Source organism: Magnolia sinica, unplaced genomic scaffold (genome assembly GCF_029962835.1).
Source record: "Magnolia sinica isolate HGM2019 unplaced genomic scaffold, MsV1 ctg208, whole genome shotgun sequence".
Lineage (NCBI taxonomy): Eukaryota > Viridiplantae > Streptophyta > Magnoliopsida > Magnoliales > Magnoliaceae > Magnolia > Magnolia sinica.
The window spans coordinates 88,143-113,646 of NW_026682777.1; the positions used below are offsets into that span (position 1 = coordinate 88,143).

A 25,504-nucleotide genomic window follows, 5' to 3' on the forward strand; every position below is an offset into this window, starting at 1 on the left:
ATATACCTGCGCCATGGCTGTGTGGGGCCCACAGAGATATCCGTGACAAATCCACTCCCTCTATCTGTTTTGAAAGACCATAATAGGATTGGAATCTAAAAATTAGGTAGATTCAAAACTCAGGTGGGCCATACCAAATGAAACAGTGGGAACGGAAATGTCCACTGTTGAAACCTTCCTGGAGATGACCATGATAGTTATATTCCATCCAAACTGTTCATTAGGTTTCTACCACTACGATAAACTATATGCACAAATATCATCCTGATACAAAACCACTGTAACCCTCAGGCGTTCAATCCCCACTCTTTTGTGTGGTATGGACCACATGTGTCTTGGATCTGCATGATTTTTCTATTCCTGATCTATTGTGGTCATCAAAAACAGATGGACGGAGTGGATTTGTCACAGACATTTTTGTGGGCCCCACACAGCCCCAGGCATAGGAATACAACTGTCCCCATGGGTCAGGCAATCCACTTCCATGTGGTTTACCTATAGTTATGATATATTAATACTTGAAAGGATCAGAGGTTTGTTGCACCTCTACACGCGGTTTGATGTGTCAACTTGGCACATGTGTATGACATCCAAGCCACGTATCAGGTTGGACCCACCATACAGATTATCATGAGTTACTCAACATAGACGGGGAATGGCCTCAAAATAACACCAGTCGGATGATCCTACTTGCCCGAAAATGGAGGACATTTTTATCAATGTGTCTTTATGATCAAATGAATCTAAATGGTATTGTTATTGAGTTATGGCCCACCCATTATAGGGTCCACGTTGGAAATCATGTGTAGTGTTACGGGAGATCAATTTTTCATTTTCTGCATTGGGTCTTCCACGTTCATTGAATATGATCTAACAGTGATTATCCGATGAGGCGATTATCCCCACGATCCTTCAAATATGCTATGCACTGATCAATGTCCCACTCTTCCATTGATCTACAGAGTCTTCATTCGCGATCAGGTGTGGTGGACCCTCGATGAAAATTAACGACACAGAGTATGAGGGGGACAATGATCCTCTGGGCCCAGCTTACTATATGGAGGCCAGCACAGGGAAGTGGGCCGTCAGCAATGTAGGAATATTTTCTCGAAGCAGCAACAGAGAAGATAACATTTACGAAGGCATCAGCATCAACTATAACTGGCAAACTGATCAGGGTGTATTTCCGAATACAGCAGACTCGGAGCTATTTCAACTCGCAAGGATATCACCAGGATCGCTGAGATATTATGGTCTGGGGCTTGAAAACGGGAACTACACTGTAAATCTGAAATTCGCAGTGACGGATTTTCCAGATTCAAAAACTGGGAAGAGCGTTGGAAGGCGCGTTTTCGATATTTATCTTCAGGTATGTGTATTAAGACATTTTCCTGGGCTTGTAAGTTCCTGTTTTATACTCAAAATCCCATATCAAATGCTTCTACATGCAAACACGTGCCAGTCTGACATGTGTAGGACAATGGATGCGTCCATCAGGTGGGACCCAATGTGTAGATCATCTGGCCTAATTAAATTTGGCAGGCCAAACAATTTAAAAAGAGTGAAATGATTGATTGGTTTCGGAAAATTGGATCATCTAAGAAGCAGGGCCTACTTGTTTCATGTCTCAAATGGATGGCAATTTCCTGTGCCCCAGCCTACAACAACTTCCGGGACACAGAAGCTACGTGGGCCCACTGCAATGTCCATGAGAAATCCACTCCGCCCATTGGTTTTTCCCACTCACGTTGCTTTAAAATGAAGTAGATCCAAAACTGAAGTGGGGTATGCACACCACATGAAACAGTGGGATTTGGAAGTCCACCATTTAAACCTTCATGGGGCAACATAAGTTTTAGATCATGATAATATTTGCGTTTTCAGTTCATCAGAATGGGAAATTTTCAGTTCATACCACTGTTTCCGATGTCTGTTCAACTCGAGTTTTGGATTTGCTTCTTTTGTAAGCTCATGTCCTGACTGAATGGACTGAGTGGATTTCTCATGGCCATTGCCGTTGACGCCACATGTATCCATAGGAACTTCCTGTAGGCAGGGGGCACAAGCAATTTGTGTCCCTCTCAAATCATGTAATCTAAGCATAACTCTTAGATTATTATAATCATAAACTATCTTTTTATTTTCTTTTTCCATGCATTATCCAATGATCAAGGCATAGATGTTTTCTTGAATTCCATGTAATTTCAAAGAGTTCCAAACATAATGAATTACCATCTCCTCCAATCAAAATTCTGTTTTTGAAATTTTGATTATTCATTGTGACAACCATTTCTATTAGTTTTGAAGCTAAGTAAATGGTGCAGGGCAATCTGGCCTGGAAAGACTTCGATATAAAAAAAGAAGCAGGTATTGCCTTCAAAGCCGGCATTGAGAAGAAACAGTGGGTTATGGTACATGAACATGTTCTCGAAATTCATCTTCTTTGGGCTGGAAAGGGGACTTGCTGTATACCTTCCCCAGGCACTTACGGACCCGCCATCTCGGCCATCCTTGTTACTCCTAGTAAGATTTAAAGATTTATTATTATTATTATTATTATTATTATTATTGAAATTTGATTCTAAATAGGCCTAATAGAAATGCTGTTATTGCCCAATGCTCTTCGTAGAAATTCTATGTGGTGTGATCCCAATTATAAATGTGGTGATCCTGGGTGGTAATTGCAACTGGTTGTTTTGTGGTTGTGGCATGGATGGATCATTGGCAAAATTCATCATCATCATCTAAGCCTTTTTCTTTCTTTTTTTCCATCGAAGCCTGATTCCAACTAATTGTAGCCGGATGCATGAATCCTTTTCCACCATTCAACTCCATCGATGGCCATAACATTGATCACGTAAAATTCTAGTGGCATATCTTTTCTTATTCCCTCTAGCCCATATGTTGTCCAGTCTTTTCTTTACTCCATCTACCCACATACTCTTAGGCATTTTACTTTCCCTTTTAGAGACTAACTCGTACCAACTCACTTCATGCAATTTTTGTTTACATCGAACACGACCAAATCATCTAAATCTATTTTTCTGATCTTACTACCAATTGCTGCTACGCCTAAATTCTAACAAATACATTCATTTCCAATTGTATCAATCCTTGTCTTTCCACTTATCCATCTCAACATCCCTTTTTAAGCTACACTCATGCTTTGAACATGTTTGGTAAAGCATAGCTGATCTTATAATTATCATGTAAATTTTACCCTTTAATTACTTCAATGGTACACGACTATAATATAAAACTCTAGAGGCACATTTCCATTTCTTCTAACATACGCTTGAATTCTATGGGTAGCAGCATTCTTTTAAATCTCTCCACTCTCATGAATTATCAACTTAAGTATCAAAAGTGGTCATTTCGAAAGATATTTTGGTCAGCACTCTTAATTAATTTCTCATTCTAACTTCTATTGTTATTAAAATTACACTCCATATATTTTTTGTTAGTCCAACTAATTTTAAATTATTTATATTCTAAAGCACCTCTCCATAAATTTAGTTTTTTGTTTACACCCTATCTCAGCTCCTCAATCATGATTGTCATTTGCAAACAACATACACCTGTTGGGAAGCGCAGAAGGTGAGCCCTCAAGATCTGATGGTCTACACGAAGTTTGGAACCCTCACAAAGCAGAAGAACGGTGTTTCAACGGCCCGCCTATCTACTACTAGAGCAGATGGAACTATTCACACCTCTGATCCTACGGTATATAGTGGTCCCGGATTACGATCTATGGATCAGATCGTCCTAAGGACAAGCTAAAATGGATAGACTATAGTGCACACTGTATTTCTCTGTATACTCTCGATTTATCGTATGACTCAATGCTTCACACGAGAAAAGTGCATTCCTTTTTATAACAGATGAATGAGAGTTTGGGTGGGATTGGGATAAGGTCAAATATTCCGATCAAATCCCTATCTTCAATTAAAAATCAAATTCATATTTGAATTTGAAATTTAATTCAAAGGAAGAGACTGGAGAAAACATGGGACGTACCCACTAGTGATTGCTCACAAGTGGGCCCCACTGGCCTACGTCCAACAACACCTTGGAATCTTTTCTTGCAAATGTCTTGTTAATTTGTCTATAACAAAGGCAAAGAGATATGAGCTTAACGCCAACCTGTGGAGCAAGCCTATAGTAATAGGGAACTCGCTTGTCTCTCCCCTGGTGGTCCTCACACTTGTCGCTGCTCCCTCATGCACATCCTTAATCAGGACAATATATCCTCTTGAAATTCTTTTATTTTCTAGCACCCAGGAGATTGACTATCCAGGGACCCTATTGTAAGCATTCTCTAAGTCAATATATGAAGACCACGGGAGATCCTTCTTCTTCATCCTATATTTCTCAACCGATTGTCTAAGTAGGCAAATAACTTCAATAATAGACCTCTCTGCCATGAAACCAAACTGATTTTTTGATACATTCATGCCTTACTCTTTGTTCAATGGATCTTTCCAAAAGTTTCATAGCATGGTTCGGAAGTCATAGTGAATTAGTGAATCGACCACTACTAATTGGATGGCTACAAGAGTCCCATCTATGGACTATCAATGTGATGATTTACGAAATCAACAGTCCTAATAACCCGTTGCAAGTCCATTTGTGGCATTCCTCTAAAAGTACATTGTATCACATGTAAAAGTTCAACTTTGACTAATCATATTGAGTTCTTGTCCAGATTTCAAACCGACTGTCAGGCCTCGACGAAAGAAGAACAAGATTGCTTTGGCTGTTGAAATTTTGGCTTCTGTTGTTCTGAGCATTGTATCTGTTTCTGTATTTTTGATTTGGAAAAGGAATAAAAGGTTGAGTGTTGGTGAAGATGAAGGTAATTCCGATGTTTGTAAATAACTAAAAGATAACAAAAATGAAATTTCAGAAATGTTCAAGTAACACAGTACAGTTCAAGGGTACATTAAAAGGTGTGTTTGGAAGTACCACTGAATCATAGTTGGGTGTTTTTCCAAACCACAAGATTTGGTGCTGGCCTATCAAATCGTCTTTGGTAAGTGGGGAAATCCAAATGTGGCCTAATTCGGTGTTTGGATGCACAAGTCAACTGAATTACAAGAGTTTCCATCTTATCAAGAGGAAATGAGATTTCAAAGCCCAGATCCTCAACATGAATGTTAAGGAAACTAAAATACGATGCTTTCCACTTTATTAGATGATCGATGGCAATTCAACTTGATAGTGCATCCAAACACACGCTAAATGTGCCGATCCCATTCATTGGGTTAAACATTTTTCAACTGGATTTATTTTTATTTCCTTAATTTTGTCTTGTGATTGCTAAAAAAGACATTCAAATCCAATGAACAATTAAAATAATTAAAACTTAGACAGCCAAATGGTACAAATGTTTCTAAGCCCATGTATGATATTGAAGTGAACGTATGAATGCAACCTGCCATTTTATGTGTATCTGCAGAGTTTCTAGGAATGGGTCCCAAAGCAAACACTTTCCGTTACGGGGAACTGAAGACCGCCACCAAAGACTTCAGTCCGGCAAATAAGCTGGGACAAGGAGGATTTGGGCCCGTTTTTAAGGTCAGTTTGCTTTTATTGTATTTAAACTACAATGATCGCGATTGCGTGCATGTGGAGCCCAGCTATGGATAAGGAATACCTACTTGATAGAAGAATCCTTAACCTCGGATGGATAACCTACAAAAGAAAGGGGGAAAAAAAAAAAAAAAAGGGCAATTGCTCACATTCAATGGAACTAAGACCAATAGTCAACCATCTTTAGTGCTGTGTATCAGATTAGTGGTGTGGATCACATCCAAACCGTTCACTTAGGTTCAACAAGCTTTTTTTTTTTTTTTCGGCAAATTGTCATGCACTTTTGTACCATCTCAATTGCTAAATGGAAAATTCTCGAAAGGAAAACCAATTGATCTGATTTGCACTACAGGGCACATTGCTAGATGGGCAGACAGTGGCTGTGAAGCAACTTTCGGTGGCATCTCACCAAGGAAAGAGTCAGCTTGTAGCAGAGATTGCAACTATATCTGCCGTCCAACATCGTAACCTCGTGAAGTTGCACGGATGCTGCATCGAGGGAGCAAATCAGCTTCTTGTTTATGAGTATTTGGAAAACAAGAGCCTCGATCAAGCACTCTTCGGTACGATACTGTCCTCTCCCTTCTCAAAGAAATTATATTCTCAAATGAAACCCAACACTAGGTTTATTGTCTCATATGGTTTTAGGCTGCATTTGGTTGCACTCAGTGTTTAAATTATCTGTGATATTATCGAATTATCGCCGATAATTTCGGTATCACTAGAGTTGCGACACCGAAACTCCCTTTTTTCGTTTCTCTTCCTAATATCGCCGATTTTTCGGCGATTTTATCGATTTTTTGCGAAAAGTCCAGTTGTCACTCAGTGTTCGCAATATCGGTACCGATACTATCGAAAAAATTGGAAGAGAGAGAGAGAGAGAGAGGGAAACTTTCAATAGGGTGGATTTCCGCACCTGTAGAATAGATTGCCCTGATTGGAAGCTGTATTTGGTGGGCCATTTGAATTGAAGCTCGCCATTCGTAGGTTACAGTAAAGAAAATCTCAATTCCTTTTTTTCCTTTCTTCTATTAGATTGTTACTTGAAAACGGAATTGATTTACGAAGAAAATGCGAAAAAAAATTAAAAAATCTAGAGAAATTCAGAGATTTGGGGTACGTAGAATCCAGGGTTTGAGGGTTTCTTGGATGAAAAATGGGTTCGGAGCCCTTTTTTATCGGGCGCGGAGGTGCTACTGACAGGTTGAGTAGCCAACTCGCTACTGAAGTGACGTCACCAAGTTCTGTAGGTCCCACCATGATGTATGTTTTGTATCCACACCGTCCATCCATTTTGAGAGACCATTTTAAGTCATGAGCCAAAGAATGATTCAGATCCAAATCTCGAGTGGACCCCACCATAGAAAAAGTGGAGAGAGTGACACTCACCATTAAAAATTTCTAATGGCCACAAAAGTTTTCAATGAAGCTGATATTTGTGTTTTACCTTATTTAATGTTTATGTTAACTTATGAACAGATTGGATCTCAAATAAACATCACGGTGGACCTTAGGAAGGTTTCAACGGTGGGTGTAACTCATTCCACTGTTTTCCATGGTGGGGTCCATTATAGTTTTGGATCTGCCTAATTCTTTGGATCATGCCCTAAAATGTTCTCTCCAAATGGATGGACGGTGTGGATACAACACATACATCATGATAGGATCCACATAACTTAGTGACGTCCCTTAAGTAGTGAGTCTCGCTACTCAACCTATCATATAGCTAATCCGCGTTCTTTTTAATCGGGCACGGCTACACGAGGCACGTACGCATCTTTTCACACATGTAGTGGGCCTCCAATCTGAATTGTTCATGTGATGTGGCATCCCATAAAACTCACAGGAACCAAATTTTACCTTGATCTAAAACTCTGGTGGGCCATAACAAAGAAAGATGCAAATCAAGGGAGAAATCTGTTTTCTTTTATAATGGCCCACTGAAGTCTTAGATGAAAGTAAAAGTTGAACCATAGAAGCTTCATGGAGTGCTGCATCACTTAGACCGTTCAGATTTTGGACTCACATCACATATGATGAGTTCTCAGAAAGTTCTCACGATAACTCTGTTGCGGGGAAAATTGGCATTGGCGCGGATTAGGAGCCTCGAGATGGATGGTCTATCAGGGCTCTGTAAGGCCCACCATGATATATTTGTTTTATCTACACCGTCCATCCATTTTGAAATGTTATTCTAGGGAATGAGCCTAAAATGTAGCCAAATATGAGGCTTAAGTGGTCCACACCACAGGAAGTTATGGTGGGAATGATGACCATAGGAAGTTGTGGTGGGAATGATATCCACCGTTGAAGCTTTCCTGGGGCCCATCATGATGTTTATTTTCCATCCAATTTGTTCATAAGGTCTAATAGACCTGAATGAAGGAAAAACATAAGTATTAGCTTGCTCCAAAACCTATGTAGCCCTCGTAATTTTTTTAAAGGTTGCCATTCAATTATCACTTTTTCATGTGGTGTGGTCCACCTAAGATTTGGATTCGTTTCATTTTTTGGCCCATACCATAAAATGATTTGTCAAAATGAGTTAACGGTGTAGATACCAAATCATTTTAGCTTATTATCCAAAAAATAAGCACATCCAATTATCTAAGTGGACCATACCAAAGGAAAAAGTGGTGATTGATGATTAATGGGCCACAAAAGTTCTGGATCAATCATATATTTGTTTTTTTCTTTTAGTTCATTTACTTTTACGTGTCTTAATTACTGTATGCCAGCTGCATTTGTAATATATAAACTCATTTTGGTTGCTATTAAAGTGATTTTTTATAGCATCACATGCTTTTTAGGTCCCATTAAATGAAAACTTTTTATGTAATGTTTTCTTTTCGCAATTTTTTATTCCTCAATATGTAAATATGTGTATTTAGCCATGTTTTGAAGTTTCACTGAAAAATTCCATCGTTTTCCCCATGTTTCCCTCTTTTTCCCCGCATTTTTGGTTATCGGTGATATTATCGGCGATAACGATATTATATCTTTATCTCTGGCCAGCGAAACTTATAACGATACCGACAACTTGAACACTGGTTGCACTATCTATTAGGATTTTTGAAATGTAGCAGAATTTAAGGTTTTTCAAAGTCCAAATTCTTTGTTATTTAGCCTAAAGATCCCAAAATTTTTAGAATGGAAAAATATAATTTTAAGAACTAGAATTACCTTAGATTGATGCTATAAAAAGCATTGTCGATTTGCCAATACCAATCCTTTAAAAGAGAAGGCTTCTCCTAGATGAAGGGGAAGTTGAGTGCCAACATGTCAACTCTTGGAGTCGGGCTAAGGGAGATAAATAGGGCCTTCCAGGTGTTTGACAAACCTTTAAAGCTAGATTAGTAGCTAAGGGGTTCTAACAAAAAGAATTGATAGATTATTTTGACACATATTCTCTAGTGGCTAAGATAACATCAATTAGGATTTTATTTGCGCTAGCATCCCTACATCATCTTCACATCCACCAAATGAATGTAAAGACTACCTTCCTAAATGTTAACCTTAATGAGGATGTATACAATGAACAACCCGATTGGTTCATTCTACTAGAAAATGAGAATAAAGTTTGTAAACTAATTAAATCTTTGTATGAATAAAACAAGCATATAAACAATGGCATGAGAAGTTTGATTTAAATACTATCTCATGGTTTTATGTATAATACAGCTGACAAATGCATATATTCTAAAGTTGATGGTAACTATGTAATTATTATTATTATTATTTTTTTTCAAAAACATCTACTATATTCATGTCCAAAGATATATAAGGGGGATTCGGGCGAGCCCCCAAACAGGGAACGCCTATCGTAAGCTATACCTGAAGCAGAAAGGGAAGAATTTGGCCAACCGCTAGCCAACACGGATGCAACCAAAGCCAGTTCTATCAAGGAAAAGAAGGCCTCTAATATTGGCTAGTAAGCCCTCCACTGTCTGGAAGAAACGGTCGGACTGGCCCACGCTCCCCATGCGAGGCAGCTCATTTGCAGGAAAATTTGCCTCTCTAAAGTAATGGAGAAAACGAATATCCAATGATTGGGAAATGGCTCTGATCCTCGCCATCTAGTACCACATAGTCCAGGGCAGGGAGGTGCCATCTGACAAGGCAATAATATCGCATTTGGAGTCGCTGAAAACCACCACCTTGTTGATACCCAATCTCGAACAAAAAGAGAGGCCATCGAGAATGGCCCGTAACTCAGCCCGCATGTTAGAGCCGATGTCGAGAAGGCGAAGAGGACCTTCCCTGCATTGTCACTGGCTAGGCCCCCTCCGCCCGATGGGCCCAGGTTATGCAAGGCCGAGCCATCCACGTTTAGCATGGACCAACCTTAGCCCATTTGACGATACACGTAGGACGGGGGGGGGGGGGGGGGGGTGGCAGGAGCGTAGCAATCTCGACGATATAGTGGTTGATGTTGAAGATGATACAATCCACTGAAGAATCCACTCCCTCAAACCGGGCCACGTTTCTTGATCTCCAAAGTTCCTAGAAAATGATGGAGGGAATGAGACCCTTAAGGGAAAATCTATGGGTGGGGGAGGAGGCATCTCGCCACTAAAGGGAGGCCATTCCCACTGCCAAAGCTTGGGAAGGCCCAGAAATGGTGAAGATCCTTCCATAGAAGGCCCAAGGGTCTTCTATGTAATTATTGTTTTTTTTTTTTTTCAAAAAAGACCTTTCCATTTAAAAGGATGAAGACTATACAGATTGGAGGGGGATCTCAGGTTAACAAAAAAATCCTGAGACCTAGACTGCACAACTCATACACACTCGGGTAGGCCCAACGGCAAGCCCACCTATCGTAAAAAGGGGAAAAACCTAAAACCTGGCCTAGGAAAATCGCACGACGCCTAAACCAGCCCTATCCAGGACCAGCTCACCGCGGGATAGGAAGGGAAGGCTGGAAACATCATCGAAAATCCTGGATTGCTAGTTTAAACTACCCCAGCGGGCTAGGCTATTAGCTACCCTATTGGCCTCTCTAGGGATATGCTTGATGGAAATTCTTCATGAGGATCGAATGGAATCAAACTTCTTCTTCCAATAGAATACACTCTAGGGAGCATCTACCGGACTAGAGAACATTTCAACTACCATACGAGAATCACTTTCCACCTCAATCGAACTGAACCCTTTATCTATACAAATGATGAGGCCATCTACCACTGCTTTCACTTCCATAAGAAAACTGGAACCCAGGCCATATCCCTTAGAGAATGCGAACTTGAACTCGCCCTTTACATCCTGACAAACACCCTTGCACCCCGAGAGCCCAGGGTTTCCTCTAGATGAGTCGTCCACATTCAGCTTCATGCCTCCTGGTTTTGGCCTTAACCATTTCACGTATGACACCGAATGGGGGGAGGGACCACCCTGAGGGAGCTGGAGGTCAACTAGGGCCTCTTTTTCTGCCTGATTTTTAACTGGAGGAAGTGGAAAAGCGATGGAAATGCGGGTGAACCAAGACCGCACGTTGCAAATGATGTGCGAGGTGTTGGGATGGACCCCATCAAAGCTAAGGGCGTTCCTGGACATCCATATTTCCCAGATGATCAGGGCTGGGGTTGTTGAGATGTGGACTCACATCTGGACAAGGCTACTCAACCGGTCGAGTGCCCTGCTCGACTAGTCGAGTGGCCCACTCGACCAGTCTAGAGCTGGCTCGATCAAAGTCCAGCGAGCTATGATTTTTTAGGTTTGCGATGCTTGACCGATCGAGGCCCCTGCTCGACCAATCGAGGTTACGCAGATTCGTTTCATGATTTACCGCCGACTGCGGAATTTTGAGGCGGTTTCGCAAGGCTACGAAAGGGAAGTTGCCTAAACTATAAACACGGATGTTCTAAGTCGAAAAAGAAGTCCAAGGGATTGAAAGATAAAGACGGGTGTTGGCATTGCGGCAAGAAGGGGCATATGAAACGTGATTGCAGAGCGCTTAAGAAACAAGAAGAAAGCTCTCAAGGCGGGAAGGATTTAGTAAATCTATCTGAGGGGAGTGACACAGAGGCGTTGATCTTATCTCTTGATGCGAGAAATGAGACTTGGGTCATAGACTCGGGTGCTTCGTTTCATGCCACTTCGTGTAAGAAAATTCTGTGAGATTAAGTGTAAGGTGACTTCGGGAGAGTCTACGTGGGTGATGATGAGCTGTGCAGTATTGTTGGAAAGGGAGATGTTCATATAAGTTAGAAAGACGGAATGACTTTAAAATTAAAGGATGTCAAACATGTACCGAGTTTGAAACGGAACTTGATCTCAATGGGACAGTTGACCAATACCAGATATGTGATGAAATTCACTATTGATTCTTGGAAGATCACAAAAGGTGCCTTGATGATATCTCGAGGCAAGAAGGAAGGTACTTTATACATGACTTCATGATCGTATAGTTCACTCGCAGTCGCATCAACTAGAGTGAATGGGCAGTTATGGCATCAGAGGTTGGGACATATGAGTGAGAAAGTGATGAAAGTACTAATGTCAAAAAGGAAGCTACTGGGGCTGAAATCTATTGATTTGAAATTCTGCGAGGACTGCGTGTATGGCAAGCGAAAGAGGGTGAGCTTTAAAAAAACAGGACACACTCCAAAGATGCATCTGTTGGAGCTTGTATACACTGACGTGTGGGGACCTGCACAGGTATCATCTCTTGGTGGCTCATGTTATTTTGCTTCTTTTATTGATGATGCTCATAGAAAACTGTAGGTTTATTTCTTAAAGCATAAATCTGATGTATTTGATGTATTTAAGAAGTGAAAAGTAATGGTAGAAAGTGAGACAGGTAAAACAGTAAAATGTCTCAGATCAGATAATGGAAGAGAATACTGTGATAAGAGCTTTGAGGAGTATTGTGCTGCAAATAGAATCAAACATCAGAAAACGACTCCAGGGACACCACAACAGAATGGTGTAGATGAGCGTATTAACAGGACCATTCTTGAACGCACCAGGAGCATGAGGTTACATGCAGGATTGCCTAAGATGTTTTGGGCAGATGCTGTGAATACTGCCGCATATCTCATCAATAGAAGTCCCTCAGTACCATTGGATGGTGGGCTATCAGAAGAAACGTGGATTGGGAAAGAAATGAACCTTACACATCTCAGAGTGTTCAGCTCCACTTCATATGTTCACATTGATGCAGAGCATAGAAATAAGCTGGATGCGAAGTCTAGGAGGTATATGTTTATAGGCTACGGGCAGCATGATTTTGGCTACAGGTTTTGGGACACAAAAAATAGAAAAATCATCAGAAGCAAAGATGTAGTCTTCATTGAAAAAGTAATGCATAGGGATAGTGTGCAGCAAAATAAGGCCGAGGAGAAAGAATTCATAGAGTTGAAAGAGCTACCAGACACGTGTGTTACAGCATCACATGATGATCATGCACAGAAGCATTATGAGGTAGAGTCGCAGACACTGGTTATGAGGAGGTCTACTCGGGAGAGGAAACCCACGGTCCGATGCTCACCCTCCTTACATTATCTACTGCTGACAAATAATGGTGAACCAAAATGTTTTGAAGAGGCATTACAGTCAGATACATGGGTTAAGTTGGAGCAGGCCATGGATGATAAGATGAACTCTCTTGAGTCTAATCGTACGTGGGAGCTAGTCACTCTACCTAAGGGTAAGAAAGCTCTTCATAACAAGTGGGTTTACAGATTGAAGGAGGAGCACGATGGTTCGAAACAGTACACGGCTAGATTGGTTGTGAAATGGTTCCAACAAAAGGCAGCTATCAACTTCACTGAAATACTTTCACCTGTGTTGAAAATGTCTACGATTTGCATGGTCTTGAGTATAGTGGCTACAGAGGACTTACATTTAGAGCAGTTAGATGTTAAGACAATCTTTCTTCATAGGGACCTTGAAGAAGAGATATATATGCATCAGCTGACAGGATACGTGGTACCAGGAAAGGAGAACAAAGTGTGTAGACTGAAGAATAGTCTATATGGCCTGAAGCAGGCCCTGAGGCAGTGGTACAAGAAGTTCGATAGTTTCATGTCGGGAAACAGTTTTAGGAGATGTTATGTAGACCACTGTTGCTATTTGAAGAAGTTTGATATGTCGTATATCATCCTTCTTCCGTACATTGATGATATGCTTGTGGCTGGATTAAGCATAAAGGACATCTCAGATCTCAAAAGACAACTGTCTAGAGAATTTGCCATGAAGGATTTAGGAGCTGCGAAATAAATCCTGGGCATGAGGATAAAGCGTGATAGGGAAAACAAGAAACTGATTTTGTCATAGGCAGAGTACATAGCTAAGGTACTTGATCGATTCAATATGGGAGGTGCTAAGCTGGTTAACACTCCATTAGCCAACCACTTCAAGCTTTCTAAGGAGCAAGGTGCAAAGATGCGGGAGGAATGAGACTACATGGATAAAGTCTCATACGCATCAGCTATTGGAAGTCTCATGTATGCTATGGTGAGCACGAGGCTAGACATTGCTCAAGTAGTGACAGTTGTTAGCAAGTTCATGAACAACCCTGGAAAGAAATATTGGGAAGCTGTAAAGTGGATCCTCGGATACTTGGTAGGTACTATGGATATAGGGTTGTGCTATGGTGGATCAGAAATCAAGCTACAAGGATACGTAGATTCAGATTTAGTAGGAGATATCGACAACAGAAGAAGCACCACAGGTTATGTCTTTACTCTAGGTAGTGCTATAGTCAGTTGGGTCTCTCAGTTACAGAAGATAGTATCTATTAGTACAACGAAAGCAGAATATGTTGCAGGTACAGAAGCATGCAAGGAGATGGTGTGGATGCAAGGTTTCATGGAAGAGTTGGGTAAGAAGCAAGCAGATTGCAAGCTGTATAGTGACAGTTAGAGTGCAATACACTTGGCTAAAAATTCAGCCTTTCATTCAAGGACCAAGTATATTGACATCAGATGTCATTTCATACATTCGTTACTGGAAGATGGATCGATTGCTCTAGAGAAGATTCATAAAAGTGAAAATCCTACAGATATGCTGACCAAGGCAGTCACACGGGAGAAGTTGAAGCTCTGTTCAGCTTTAATTGGTCTTCAGGCTTGAATATGGGGAGGTGGTGCACTTCGGATGTAGAAGATGAAGGTTTATGCTGATGTGTCTCCAAGTAGGAGATTGTTGAGATGTGGAGTCACATCTGGACAGGGCTACTCGACCGGTCGAGTGCCCTGCTCAACCAGTCGAGGGCTAACTTGACTCAAAGTCTAGCGAGCTGTGATTTTTTGGGTCCGCGGTGCTCAACCAGTCAAGGCTCCTGCTCGACTAGTCAAGGGTCATCTCGACCAGTCAAGCAGCCTGCTCGACCAGTCAAGGTTACGCAGACTCATTTCCAGATTTGCTGTGGACTACGGAATTTTGAGGCGATTTCACAAGTATGCAAAAGGGAAGTTGCCTAAATTATAAATAAGGGTTCCTAAGGCTTTTCTAGAGTATTCTAATATGTAGGCAAAAGGTTTTCTCTATTTATCTAAAGGGAAGAGATTAGTATATTGCTTGTAATCTCGTTTTCTTCATAGTGGAAGTTTGCACCCATGGTTTTTTACCATTGTTGGAATTTTTCCATGTATATGTTGCTTGTGGTTTGCTTGGTATGCTTTGATTTATTTTTAGTTTATATTTCTTCTTGTTTATCGTTTGTGAGTGAGACCGGAGATTGGATCTCGGTTCACGGCATTGTTGGCATGTTGCGCGACAGGGGTCAGCCCTCTATGTAATTATTGTTTGTCTATATGTTGATGACAAGTTAATGTTTGGTAATAAAATGGAATGTGTAACTAGAACAAAGAAGTTTTTGTCTTCCATATTCAAAATAAAGGATCTTGCATATGTAAATACCATCCTAGGTATCAAAGTTATATATATATATATATATATAAAGTTTTGCTTGAAAAACTTGCGATTTTGGCGTTTTAGGAATAGTCCCATATAAGAAAGAAGAGAAGAAAAACAATGTTTATATGTCAAGTGTGGAGTACCTTATTTGCTTGGTTTAGTAGTTGTAGAGGTGTTAATTGCGCACTTTGCATTTACGACAGGGAATATGGTCAAGTGGCTAGAATGAACAAGTGATCTGAATGAGACTGGTGTGGCTTTTATAAAGGCTGAAAACTAGCCGTTGAAGTGAGGTGTAACTCCTCATGCAACATTAATCTAACATGCACAATAGTCATAAAACGGTCATACAACATCTAACCAGTGAGTCTAAACGGCTAACATGCAACACCAATAATCTCACATGCACAACGGTCAGATACTACCAGTAATGGTTAGTTTCTCACCAACAATCAAATAATGTTCATATTGAGTTATGACCCTGGATCATAACGGTCAGCCACCCTAGCCTATATAAACAGTACCTAGATGGTTCAATAGACCATCACCAACACTCAAACTACTCTCAGTTACAACCCACCGAGAAGAGCAATTGTGTACTCTAATCAGTCAGCAAGGTTCATACGAACCTTAGCCGAAAGACCTCAAGAAATAGACCAACGCAATGGTCTAGATTTTTCTAATCTTCTTTCTGAAATTGGAATTTTTTTTCTATTATTTATCTGCCAGAAAAAAATTATGTACACGAAGTTTTATTCGTGGTTCTTCGTATTTGCTGAACACACACCCTAGGCTCATTGTATCCTAGAAGCGATTTGCCTACAACCTAACAGCATTCTTAGTCATTCTGAGGAGTGAATAATGCTTTAAGGATAGCGTGATCACACATGCTTCAGCCTGTCCTTATATTTTCAATTTCTTTAATTATTTTTTATTTACGGAAATTGTAAAATCTGTAATTTGCGATAACAACTCTAGTATAGACTTCTTTCATCGTAACCACTCTCCCATCAATCCTCTTCCCATGATGAACCCCAATGGCTGCGTTAGCATCCTCCACGTACATGTGCCACATGAAGGCGAAACCCCTTGGTAGCAAGGAGTTAGGGTCCTTTGGGATGAACACATCCCACCAGTTTAACATACTTCCCAAAGATCTCCCTCAAATCCTCCCCATCTTCAAGCCTGAAGACCAATCAAAGCTTGACAACATCCAAATATATGAGAAGTTTCAACCCTAACAATAGAGAGATATATTTGTCTTCTTTTTCTTCATTTTCATCTTCATCTTTCATTTTGGGTTGTTGCAACCGTGAAAAGATGATCCCAACTCATCCTACTTTGAAATTTTTCAAAAATTATAGCCGTTAATTGAAATTCATTTACTTATGATTTGAAACATGACTTTTCTCATGTTTCATATTGCAGCTAAAAATTGTAATCAAATTAAAGCCTACAATCTTAACATAGACATATCCATCCTAACAGCCCCTATAACCTGATTACCTGTAAACAGATTCGTACTTACAAGCATCCAAATGACCTTGAGAAATGATTCAAATTCCCGTGTCCACATGTACCACCTATCTGTCACGGGTTCAATAAAGAGATGGTTGACTATATGGATGGTCTAGATGGCTGCATGGGATATGCGACTGTGCTCCATGGGATATCCTCAACAGGAATTCTACCCTTTCTGGACCATGGTCTACTGGTGGATTAGGATCAGGGACCTCATGTCTCAGCGAGAGATATCCATCAACCACTCCCCTAGGGAAGCGAATGGTGTGGCAGACGATCTAGCATGGAGAGGCAGCAACAGCCAGTCCAAATTATTTTTTTGGTCCTCCGTGAGCCTCCCAGGGATGACCAAAGGCCTTTTATTTTTAGATAGGGTGGGGCTGGGCAATTTGAGGAAAGGTTGAGTTCTTCTTTTTTTTTTTCTCTTTTTTTTTTCCAAGGGTGTAGCTGTTCATTTATTCCTCATGATAGGCGGTCCTTTTCCCCTTTTTGATGTTAGGTCGCCCGAAATTTCCCATGTATAAATTTTCCCTTTCTATGAATATATCAGGAGTCAAAAAAAAAAAAAAAAAGGTTGTTCATGTAGTGGTCCCCACTGTGTATGTACCATGCCCAGGTATACGGTCATGAGGTGAACCACATGTGCATGAAAAGCAATTTAAAAAAGATAAAAAGAAAAAAGGGAGGGGGATGGGGAATGGTCCACATTTGATATATATTGTAGCCCATCTAATGACTAGACTGGGTTGTTTTCTGGCTTCTACACATACACGGTGGGCCCCACCTAAAGAATGGCCTGGACCTCGAATCTTCTTGCCGGCAGTGGCACATCTGAGGCAGTGTACAATTCAAAATCCTATTGTAACAGGTGGCTGTAGGAGAGCTTGATTGTACTACATTTCAATGCTAATGGCTGCCATTTCCTTGCAGGAAATAGTAACTTGCATCTAGATTGGCATACCCGCTTTAAGATATGCTTGGGGACGGCAAGAGGTCTTGCTTACCTTCATGAGGAATCCAGGCCACGCATTGTTCACAGGGATATCAAAGCCAGTAATATTCTACTTGATGTGGATCTCAATCCAAAGATATCAGATTTTGGTTTGGCCAAGCTCTACGATGACAAGATGACCCACATGAGTACACGCGTGGCAGGGACAATGTAAGTATTGATGAAACTTGCCATTTGCCTACCATTTCATAATTTCAATCTTGTGGTTGGTTTGCACAGTTTGGTAATTTCCAATTTGATCTTTAATTGTTGCAATGCAAGTCGATTGAGAATCCAAATTCAGCCCAAATTTCTTATTATGGGACGATGGTTTCTGTAGAAGTGCCTCAAATAGTTAATATAACATTCTTAAGGGCACGTGTGGACACTCAATTGAAATAAACTGCAACAGTTCAATTTGACATAGAACAAATGACGAATTCTATGCGTTGAAGTTGGGCCCGAAATGATTTTAGGATTGGTCTGTCTTAGTCTATTGCCATTTTGGCAATTTTCACCTCACTGAATTGAGTTATCACAATTCAATTTTATTCTGCATCCAATCGCGGCCTACATTTCTTATTACATGATGTTGGTTTATATTGGTGTACCTCAAACTGCTATCCTTATATTCTTGAAGTGGCTATCTTGCACCGGAGTACGCCATGCGTGGACATCTGACGGAGAAGGCTGACGTATTTGGATTTGGAGTCCTTACTCTGGAGATTGTAAGTGGAAGGCCAAACACATGCCAGAACGTGGATCTGGAGAAAATGTATCTCCTTGAATGGGTATGACATTAAAATTTTCCTACTAAAATAAATAAAAAATGAAAGGGCTGAAACTCCATTCTTTCATTTAGGAAAACATTACTCCATCTCTTGAGAATCTGAAATTATTTGGTAGTAAGAATAATGAGACAAAAACACTTATTTTAAGTGCTCAAACTCAGATGACTTGATCAGTCACATTTTAGTTGAATTTGGATGTTCTGGCACCCAAACGAATATGCAAGACAATTCAAATCGAACCTTAAGCATCCTGGATATTGTGTTGTGGGTGGAGAGAGAATCCCGGACATTGCAGTTCCTGAAATCCCCACCACCCCAAATTGCGCAGCTGATCAAAAGGACATCCTTTCTAATGAATTATCCTCCAGGAAGCTGATTTGGGGTACATCCAAATGCAAGATTAAATATCCAAGAGGTTTCAAGTCAAAACTTTAAATGTCCTGGATATTGTGTTGTGGGTGAAAGGGGATCCTAGATATGGCGGTTCCTGAAATCCTCACCTCTCCGGAATGTGCAACTGATCGAGAGCATCCTTTCTCTGCGCTGTTGACTTGGGGTGCATCCAAATGCAACCTTAACTACTGGCACACATGCATTTTCAACAATCGGGGCTCTTGAAATATCCATCCCACAAACCCGGCAGACATTTTCCGTTAAACTTTAACCGCATATATGATTTAAAATACCAAAATCTTGAAAAATAAAAGTAATGATTAGCTATTAATTAAAAAGTTCTAAGTTAAACAATAGCCTTTCAAAGTGGAGAGTGGAACTCAGGCATTCCCAACTTATATTCTTCTTCTTTTTCAATTTCTCTATTGTGAATGTTGGATCAATGGCCATGAAGCCCTCTTGAACCAAGCAGTTCATGGTGGAGATCCTATTAATCCCGACGTTGGCTTGTTAATCAAACTTCTAAAACTTTATTGTTTTTGTATTACTACTATTATTAATGTTACTTATTTTGTAAAACGGTTAGGATTGTTTCCCAAATGGGAGGATAATTTCACCTTCAAAGAGTTGATCTGACCATTAGGATGGTGGATCAACGGTCCCAATCTGTGGATCGTTCAGTGGGTAGCATGTCTCTACTCTATTCTCTTTTCGCACGCAGTGAAATTCTCCATTTTTCATGTTTCAGCATCCATCTTATTGTTTTGTGTGTAGTGGCAACCAATCTCGGTTTGCTTGCTTTTGATTCTGAAACAACGATCCGAATCACAGGGTTGTTTCAGAACTGTCAAAATTGGTAATGGATTCTAGTGCTTCAGATTGTGAGAATCATTAAATTGCATATCCATGCCACGATGGTGTGGCACCTATGCAATATTCATGCCATTCATCAGGTGGGCCTCATCATGAACTTCCCTGGCCTGAAAATGTGGTCCGCTCACTCATCAGGTAGGCCACTCATGTACCCAGAAATATAAAATGGACAGTTAAAAGAAAATGACCAACAGGTTGCATTCAATATACAAGTTTTGCACCTGATAGGCCATCCAGCCTGATTTTTGGGCCAAATCATCTGGATTCTAGATGGTGGGGCATTAGCACAAGTGACCCACATCTCATTTCTCATTTCCTTTTTTTTTTCCCTTGTGTGTGTGTGTGTGTGTGTGTGTGTGTCTGATCCTTTCTATGACTTTGCAGGCTTGGCATCTCCATGAAAACAACCGCCCATTGGAACTGGTCGATCCAAAATTATCCAACTTTGATGAAGGAGAAGCAGCTCGGATGATCAGCATTGCTCTTCTATGCATCCAGGCATTGCCATCGTTACGCCCACCCATGTCACGGGTGGTGAACATGCTGCTGGGAGAAATTGAAGTGGGCGCCGTCTCATCGAAGCCAAGCTACTTAACCGGTTTGCCATCCGATGATACAGGCAGCTTCATGGCTAGTGTAACCATCACCAGCCAACAGTTCTCATCTTGGTATGAGAGCAGCTCATCCCTGAGCGCCACTAAGCCAATGCTGCATGAGGACATCGGAGATGGACGGTGATGACTGCTTCCGATCTCTCCGTACATGCTTAAACATACATGTATCTATATACGACCATACATATTTAGATGCCAGGCAGTTTGGTTGTTGGTATTATAAGAATTTTATAACGTGGGGCTAATTGATCAACGGTTTGGATCTTCCTAAAGATTGGATATCTTGGTCAGGCATTATGCCTGGAGGACCTATTAAAGTTGTGATTAAACTAAATTCATGCAAGTGTGGTATGCTTTAATTGAGTTAGACATTGTTGGATCCTTTTTAATTCTATATTAGATTTTATAGTTGGTATTAGGGCTGATTGTGCATCGGTTACGTGGATCAATAGATATTGTTGAATCCTTCCGTGAAGCTTTTGGGCTACAACAGGACCGCTCATTCATTTAGATCCAGACATAGATCTGGCCAATGGGTGCTTTTCTGTTGGAACGTCCAAACCAAATGGACGGTTCAGATGCTCCAGTAACCTCAAGAAGCTTTCACAGCATTTGAAACGCCACATGTTGTGGTTATTAGAATTTCCACATTTTGCACGTGTTGTGGCTGGTGGATTTCCAAACGTTTGAAACTGGTAGAATAAATGCAGTTCATAAGGGCATGTTAGGTATTTCATAGGGTACCAAGTTTCTATAAAAACAGTTGGGGTGCTGTCCGTTCAATGTAAGCAAAGTGAAAAGAAAATAGCAAAATAATTTAATACAAAAGTTTTTTTATTATCTTTGTGGTGTGTACGGCTCTAAGGCTTTGTAAAGCCAACAATTGTGGTGTGTACAGTTATTAGGCTTTGTAAAGCCAACAAATAGGTATTAGAGCGAGACAATCCTGTAGGACCAGGTATAGTTTGAATGTTTAGATCGTGTGATCAAGGTGTTGCCACTGATACGTCAAGAAAAAAGGCGTAGTTGATCTGTGGTGTGAAGAAGTGATGGCGTCCTAGATCTAGCCGCAGATTCCAAAGTTATCTAAGGATAACTATGAAAACGGGTGTATCTAGATGAAGGCTTTGTTCGGATCTCAGGATTTATGGGATATCATCAGTGATGGGTATGTAGAACCCACAACGGAGCAAGAAGCCTCCTATTCTGCCGAACAAAAAATAGCTCTCAAAGATCAAAGGAAAAAGGACAAGAAGGCTTTATTTTTTATATATCAAGGGTTGGATGACTCTACCTTTGAACGAATCGCCGAATCTACGACATGCAAGCAAGCATGGGAGAGTCTCAACACCATATTCAAGTGTGTTGATCATGTCAGGAGGGTTCGACTCCAAACCCTTAGAGCCGAGTTCGAAGTTGCACATATGAAGGAAGGTGAGTCCATTTCAAACTATTTTTCAAAATTGCTAGTGATAGTTAACAATTTAAAAAGAAATGGTGAAAAGTTTGAAGATATTCGGGTCGTAGAAAAAATATTCCGATCTCTCACAACCAAATTTAAACATGTGGTTGTGGCCCTTAAAGAATCGAAGGACTTGGAAAACTTGTCCGTCAAAGAGTTGATAGGATCGTTGCAAGTGCATGAGCAACGAATGCAGAAAAATAACGCATCGACGTTGGAACATGCCTTAGAATCTAAGCTGACTCTAAATAACCAAAGTAGTGGTCATACAAATCGTGGAGGTCGCGGCACCAACACTAATGCAAGAGAAAAGGCACCTGGATATCATCTGAACCATCCACAAAATCAACAGAAATTTACCAATTTCCGTGGAAGAGGGAATGGTAAAGGCCGATCCGTACGTGGTCACGGAAATATGAGAAATAGTCAATGCCGGAATTGCAACAAATTCGGTCATTATGGCTCGGATTGTTGGAGCAAACCAGTGGATCACAATGAACGATCCAACTATGCTGAAGCATTGAGTCATGATCAGGAAGACTCCACAGTGCTCCTTGCACAAGAGAAATGATGTGATCGACTAGATGTATGGTATCTCGACACAGGTGCAAGCAATCACATGTGCGGGAACAAAAGCTTATTTAAAGAACTCATAGAAGGAGTTCATGGTGATGTGACATTTGGTGACTCGTCAAAGACACCGGTGAAAGGTAAAAGCAAAATCAAAATCTTTCAAAAGAATGATGTTCCAAACTACATCTCCAATGTGTACTACGTGCCCAACATGAAAAGTAATATACTAAGTCTCGGACAACTCCTCGAAAAAGGGTATGTTATACACATGGAGAATTCTTCTCTTTCCATAAGAGATATGCATGGACATTTGATTACAAAAGTTCAGATGGCGAAGAATCGTATGTTTTCGCTCTATATAAACACAATGCTCGAGAAGTGTTTTTATGGAAAAGCAAAGAATGATTCTTGGACATGGCATCTTCGCTTTGGCCATCTAAATATCAATGACCTAAAACTTCTGTCATCATCAAGCATGGTGCATAGCTTGCCTAACATTAATAAAGCTCCAGAACAAGTGTATGAGGCGTGCACACTTGGGAAACAGCAAAGAAACTCCTTTTCAAGTGTAGTATCCTGAAGAGCAAGAGAACCGTTGCAGTTGGTTCACACTGACATCTGTGGACCATTGGAGCCAATCTCTCTTGGAGGTAATAAATACTTTATTACCTTCATTGACGATTTCAGTAGAAAATTGTGAGTGTATGTAATCAAAGAGAAGTCTGTCGCTTTTACTATTTTTAAAATTTTCAAGGCCCTTGTTGAAAAAGAAAGTGGTCTTAAAATCAAAACTCTTATATCTGACAGAGGTGGAGAGTACACCTCAAATGCCTTTCGAGAGTATTGCAGGGATCAAGGAATCAAGCAACAACACACTACAGTCTACACGCCACTGCAGAATGGAATTGCGAAACAAAAAAACTATACCATTCTTGACATGACAAGGATCATACTGAAGGAGAAAAGTCTACCGAAGAATTTCTGGGCAGAGGTAGTTGCATGTACTTCCTATCTGCTCAATAGGTGTCCGACCAAGAGTATCCGATTCAAGACACCGCAGGAAGCATGGAGTGGATACAAGCCAAGTGTGGCGCACCTAAGGATCTTTGGGTGTTTCGCCTATGCTCAAGTTCCAGAAGCGAGAAGGAAAAAGCTCGATGATCGTGGCGAGAAGTGCATCTTCATCGGCTACAGTGAAGAGTCAAAGACATACAAACTCTACAACCCAATAACCAATATAGTGGTGGTGAGTAGAGATGTAGTATTTTGCGACGAAGAAGCCCGAAAATGGAACGAGGAAGATTGGACCAAAGAAAATCAAGTCGAGGTTGAAGAACATGAAAAATAGAAGCATGGGAACCAGGAGCAGACACCTGTAACACCCTTTTCCGCCGAAACGTCTGCACGCAGAAGTCCAGCGATACGTTCCATCTCCACTGGAAGTATTCCATCAAATCAAAATTCAGCCAACATGTCATCATCCAGTTCTCCTTCACCCTTGACTCCTATCAAAATGAGGAGCCTCAATGATATATACGCCAAAACTGAGGAAGTAAATTTGTTCTGCTTGTATGCGGACCACGAGCCTTTTACATTTGAGGAGGCTGTAGAAGAAGAATGCTGGAGGACGGCTATGGAAGAGGAGATTTAGGCCATTGAGAAGAACCATACATGGGATCTAACTTTACTTCCTCAAGGCCAAAGAGCTATTAACGTCAAATGGATCTACAAGATCAAGCGAAATGCTGATGGTGAGATCGATCGCTATAAGGCAAGACTCGTAGCAAAGGGCTACAAAAAGAAGTACGGGGTGGACTATGAAGAAGTCTTCATTCCTGTTGCTCGCCTTGACACTATGAGGATGATTATCTTCCTTACAGCCCATCACAGTTTGATGATCTACCAACTGGATGTGAAATCTACATTCCTAAATGGAATTCTGGAAGAAGAGGTATATGTTGACCAGCCTTAAGGTTTTGTTATTTAAGGGGAGGAACACAAGGTATATCGACAAAAGAAAGCCCTTTATGGGTTGAAGCAGGCTCCTCGTGCTTGGAATGCACGTATCGACAACTATCTTCAAGAGAACGGCTTCGCCCAATGTTCATATGAACATGCAGTTTACATCAAGAAGAATGCTTATGGCGATATGCTTATAGCATACCTGCATGTTAATGATTTGTTGTTTATAGGAAACAGCCGACCGATGTTTGATGAATTCAAGAAGGTTATGTTTAAGGAGTTCGAGGTGATCGACGGAGGTCTGATGTCCTTTTTTCTAGGCATTGAAGTGAAGTAACAACATGGTGGCATCTATATATCTCATAAGAAGTATGCCAAGGAATTGCTTGAAAAGTTCAAGACGACCGATTGCAATGCTGTAAACACGCCTGTAGCAACGAGCTTAAAACTGACAAAGGACGGAGAAGGAAGAAGCGTTGACTCGACTATGTTCAAGAGTCTGATTGGAAGCCTAAGGTACCTCACAATCACAAGGCCGGATATCGTTTACAGTGTTGGGCTTCTAAGTAGGTACATGGAAGCACCAAAAGAATCACATTGGCTAGCTGCAAAAAGAATCCTCAGGTACGTCAAAGGAATAATGGAATTCGGTCTTTTCTACTCATACGAAGATGAAGTAATACTGTATGGATACTCAGAGAGTGATTGAGGAGGTGACCAAGATGAAAGAAAGAACACCACTGGTTATGTATTCTATCTCAGATCGACTCAAAGAAGCAAAGTGTTGTTGCTTTATCCACATGTAAAGCAGAGTACGTGGCAGTATCATCCACGGTCTGTAAGGCAATTTGGTTGAGAAACATGCTAAAAG

The 25,504-nt window shown here is 40.7% G+C and overlaps 1 protein-coding gene across 23 annotated transcripts in view; it reads left to right on the top strand.

The window, feature by feature from the left end:
* LOC131236084 (probable LRR receptor-like serine/threonine-protein kinase At1g56130) overlaps positions 1-21,025 on the top strand; it is a 69,154-nt gene extending 48,129 nt beyond the window's left edge. For 18 of the 23 annotated variants that reach the window (XM_058233178.1, XM_058233186.1, XM_058233187.1 and 15 more), the window contains 8 exons: positions 963-1,369; positions 2,325-2,523; positions 4,706-4,855; positions 5,459-5,577; positions 5,945-6,155; positions 17,905-18,136; positions 18,606-18,756; positions 20,407-21,025. In XM_058233178.1, the coding sequence (XP_058089161.1) occupies positions 963-1,369; positions 2,325-2,523; positions 4,706-4,855; positions 5,459-5,577; positions 5,945-6,155; positions 17,905-18,136; positions 18,606-18,756; positions 20,407-20,760 (1,823 nt within the window). In that variant the 3' untranslated portion in view covers positions 20,761-21,025. Of the gene's footprint in view, positions 1-962; positions 1,370-2,324; positions 2,524-4,705; positions 4,856-5,458; positions 5,578-5,944; positions 6,156-17,904; positions 18,137-18,605; positions 18,757-19,980; positions 20,158-20,406 lie in introns of those variants that run through there. The other 5 variants (XR_009166522.1, XM_058233197.1, XM_058233191.1 and 2 more) reach the window with 5 other exon arrangements.
* Positions 21,026-25,504: the final 4,479 nt, after the last annotated feature.